Source organism: Mus caroli, chromosome 14 (assembly GCF_900094665.2).
Source record: "Mus caroli chromosome 14, CAROLI_EIJ_v1.1, whole genome shotgun sequence".
NCBI lineage: Eukaryota > Metazoa > Chordata > Mammalia > Rodentia > Muridae > Mus > Mus caroli.
In genome coordinates this window covers 1,403,920-1,407,741 of record NC_034583.1, presented here as the reverse complement: position 1 = coordinate 1,407,741, position 3,822 = coordinate 1,403,920, and the positions used below count along the sequence as shown (strand labels likewise).

General features: G+C 46.7%; 1 protein-coding gene across 1 annotated transcript in view; it reads left to right on the top strand.

The window, feature by feature from the left end:
- The first annotated feature begins 2,367 nt into the window (after positions 1-2,367).
- Pdhb (pyruvate dehydrogenase E1 beta subunit) overlaps positions 2,368-3,822 on the top strand; it is a 7,754-nt gene continuing 6,299 nt past the window's right edge. Inside the window, exons 1-2 of the mRNA XM_021181368.2 lie at positions 2,368-2,477; positions 2,551-2,604. Of these exons, the coding sequence (XP_021037027.1) occupies positions 2,436-2,477; positions 2,551-2,604 (96 nt within the window). The 5' untranslated portion in view covers positions 2,368-2,435. The remainder of the gene's footprint in view (positions 2,478-2,550; positions 2,605-3,822) is intronic.

Here is a 3,822-nt window from a genome sequence, read left to right as displayed (position 1 = left end):
TGTGTGAATGAAAAATGAGATAAAAGGAGAACATGGCTATGCCTCAAGTGTGGAAAAGATTTCTATTGTAGACATAGGGAGAAAGCAGGCAGAAGGAAGAGTCCAGGCTGAACATGGCCAGCAGAGTAAACTGGGCTGTGAGAGGAGAGAGGGGAGGAAGAACAGGAAAGGACCCTGGGAATAAGAGACTCATGTAGCCCAAATGGCTGTATTATATAGGGATCAGGCTGGGGGACAGGAAGCCCAGCAAATGGGAGGGAGAGGTTTAGGGTAGGAGGTGGGGTGAGAAGTGTTCAGAGGAGTCATAGGTATTGAATGAGACTTGTCCTGGGCTTGAGACCTAATACAGTGTATATGTACTAAGCTATTAATATGGACAGGCGGATTCTCTTTTATACTGGAGCAAACAAGTGTGTCTTTATAATATAGAACACAAAATGTCCCTATCTGTTCCCTATCAAAAAGGACTAGAACCAGCTGGAACTAGAAGGATTCCAAGCATTGGCTGTTTCCTCCATTGCTGGAGGTAACTGGAAGCCTGAAGTTGTCAGAAATAAGTTTGGGGACACAACGAAAGAGACCAGCACTTCATTTGAAGTGTCTGGACAAGGTGAACTTTACTCCTGTCCAAGAGGATGTTCTCAGAAAGAGGGACTACACAGGGAGACTGGGAGTGCGTTTCATCTTCATTCTAACTCAGGCCACGGTGATAGGTTCTTTTCCGAGTTGGCACGAGTCTGAAATCACAGTCTGATGCAATGGCTATCCTTAGACAACTCAGCACTCAGGAAATGCTGGAGGAAGAGGAAAGGAGTGAAAGGATGGCCCATTGCCCCAGGTGTTGAATTCCAAGAACAAAGCAGAGGGCCTTTGCATAAATTATGCTTAAGGAAGATTCAAACTTTTTTTTTCAATTTTTTTTTACTAGATATGTTCTTCATTTACAATTCAAAAGATTCAAATTTTTGCTCAAAGCTAGGTGTGGTGGTTCATTCCTTTAATCCCAGCACTTGTAGGAGGCAGAGGCAGGCAGATCTCTGAGTTCAAAGCCAGCCTGGTCTACATCAATTTCCAGAATGTCCTTTGGTTACATGAAAGAGTGTCTTTGTTCACAGAAAATATACTCTGAAGTTAGGGGACCCTGATGTAAGCAAACTTCATAGTTTGAATAGATGAGAACACTAAAGCCAATGTAGTGAAGGCAATATTTAAGTTGCTAGTAAATAGAATTTGGAACATTTAAGCCATAGAAAAATAGTGGTAAGAAGAAAAACTATGGACCGGGTGGTGGTGGCATAAACCTTTAATCCCAGCACTCAGAAGGCAGTAGCAGGTGGATCTCTGTAAATTCAAGGCCAGCCTAGTCTACAGAGTGAGTTCCAGGACACCCAGGACTACACATAAAAACACTTCCAAAAACCATTTAAAGTCTTTCAAGGCAGGATAGAAAAAAGGATTTGAAGTCCATGTCCCAAACACAAGTTTATATAATTTTTGATAAAAAGACACATATTTGATATATCTCACAAGGTGACCACCTGATGGCAGCAATGAGGGAGGTTTGGAAGGAGGTGACCCCATACCTCAGTGTCCTTTTACAGTCGATGAGACCGAATGCAGAATATAAAGCCTCATCTAAGTATCTATTCTCAACTGTCTCTTGCCCTGCTAAAGCTAGATTTCAGGCTTCTCCAGTGCCGGTATGCCATCTAAATTCAGCAAGGTCAGAACAACCTCCCCATCTCTTCACGCCTGGATACAAACAGAAACCACCTAAAAGCACTTATCAAGCACACATCACCATACTTGGCACACAGTGGACGCTTAGTGCATACATGAAAGCTATTGTTTACATTCAATTTACAACGCCCGTTCATATAATGGTAGGTTCACCCTCCACTGTTGTGTGTGCAAGATTCACACGTTGCTCAAAGTCCTTCAGGGCCCGCAAAGGAGTGGCTTTAAGGTCCTTGCAGCCTCGGTCGGATCAGGCTGCACTGACTCAGTCCCAGCACGTGAGCAGTCAGCAGTCAGGCTGAGTGCAGGGCGTGTTAGGTGCATGACGGCCTCTGCAAGCGGTCTGCAAAGTTATCCCCAGTGCACCGGGTCAAAGAGGAACAGCAGCCTCACGTCACCTCTGCAGGACCGCGACTCGCTAGGTGGGCGGGGCTCGCAGGCGTCGAAACCGGCCGTTGGCCACGCTTGCAGAGGCGGGGCCCAGAGGTCGCGCTCTGCAAAGGCCTGAGGGCGGGGCCTATGAAATAGCGCCTTGCTATTGGCTTCCTCAAGAAGACGGGACTCTCAGTTACCACTCTATTGGCTTTGCCGAACAGAGGTGGGACCTAAAGGTGTCACGCTCTACCATTGGCTGCGTCAGACGGGCTCTGCGGCGCTTCTGTGTAGTCATTCGGCGGCTAGTAGAGGACACGGGCAAGATGGCGGTGGTGGCTGGTCTGGTGCGGGGACCCTTGCGGCAGGTAGGTAGCGGCCCCTAGCGCGTCCGCTGTAGGCCCTGTGCCCTTTCTGAACCCTTTTTTCTCTCCCTGCCAGGCTTCCGGGCTGCTGAAGAGGCGTTTTCACCGCTCGGCGCCCGCAGCGGTGCAGGTAACAGGTCCCGACGTCGGGCAAGGCCGGGAGGGAGCCCTGGGTCCCGGGAGCAGGCCTGAGAGATCGGGGCCGTGTCTGCCCCAGGGCCAGGTGGCATCTTGGACCCTGGCAGCGGCCGCGTCCTGCGGATGATTCGCACTGCCTCTGTCCTCGCCCGGTGCCATTCATATTGGTAACCATCCCTTCGAGGCCGGTGTCAGTCGAACAACCACCTGCTTTCCTGACTTTTAAACCCCACCCTGGAGTTGTGGTAAAATGTAACTTTGAAACCTATGTGTTCAAATGTGGCATCGAATGAATCCACGGTATACACTATCAACTTCCAGAACTTTACACGATAATAATTCACACTATTTCAGCCGCTGTTGTATTGTACTTTTCTGGCTCTTTTTGAGTTCTTGTTTTAGAGCGTCATATAAGTTGAATCTTTTGTTCTTTTGTGTCTGTCTTATTTAAAAAGGTTCATCCATATTGTAGAATACGTACATCAGAATTTGTTCCTTTGGAACGTTGAATCATATCCTTTGTACGTTTTATTTATACATTCATTGAAGGGCGATTTGTTTCTATCTTTTGGATTTGTTATGGTGCTGAGAACATTGGCTTGCAGATACATACTTTTTTTTGGCATATATATATCTAGAAGGATTTTATCAGTCTACATTACTGTAGTAGTAGCACAGCAGCACCTGTGTGGTGGATGTCAAGTGTTGTGCACTAGTGAATGCTTAATACTTAGTCGTAGTTAGTATCCATAGTTAGACCTTCCTTGCTAGTTCTCTAAGTCTTAGTACTTCAAGTGTATAGGTAAAACAGCCTGGCATGTTTCCTCCGTAGGAAACTGCGTGGGAGCTAGTTTAGCAATCGCTGTTTTCTTGACTGTGCATATGAAGCAGTAGAGCCAAAGTGTTCTGTAAGCTGGTCTCTTAACGTCTAGTGAAGATCATTTGGCATAAGTGGTACTTGTTAAGTTCTATCCATGTATGTGTGTGAGCATGCACATGTGCACTTGAGGTCAACGTGAGGGGATCCGTTTCCTCCTTCCACCATAGGAAACGGGATGAAACCCAGCAGGCTTGGCCTCCTCAGACTCTGGAATGTGGGCTGCCTGCATGAGTGTTAAATTTATGTGTATTGTGTGGGCAGTGTAGGTAAGCATAAGGAAGGGGGTTTCCATAGTCTCCTGAATAATCCTGTAGCATGTTTTCTTTTTTT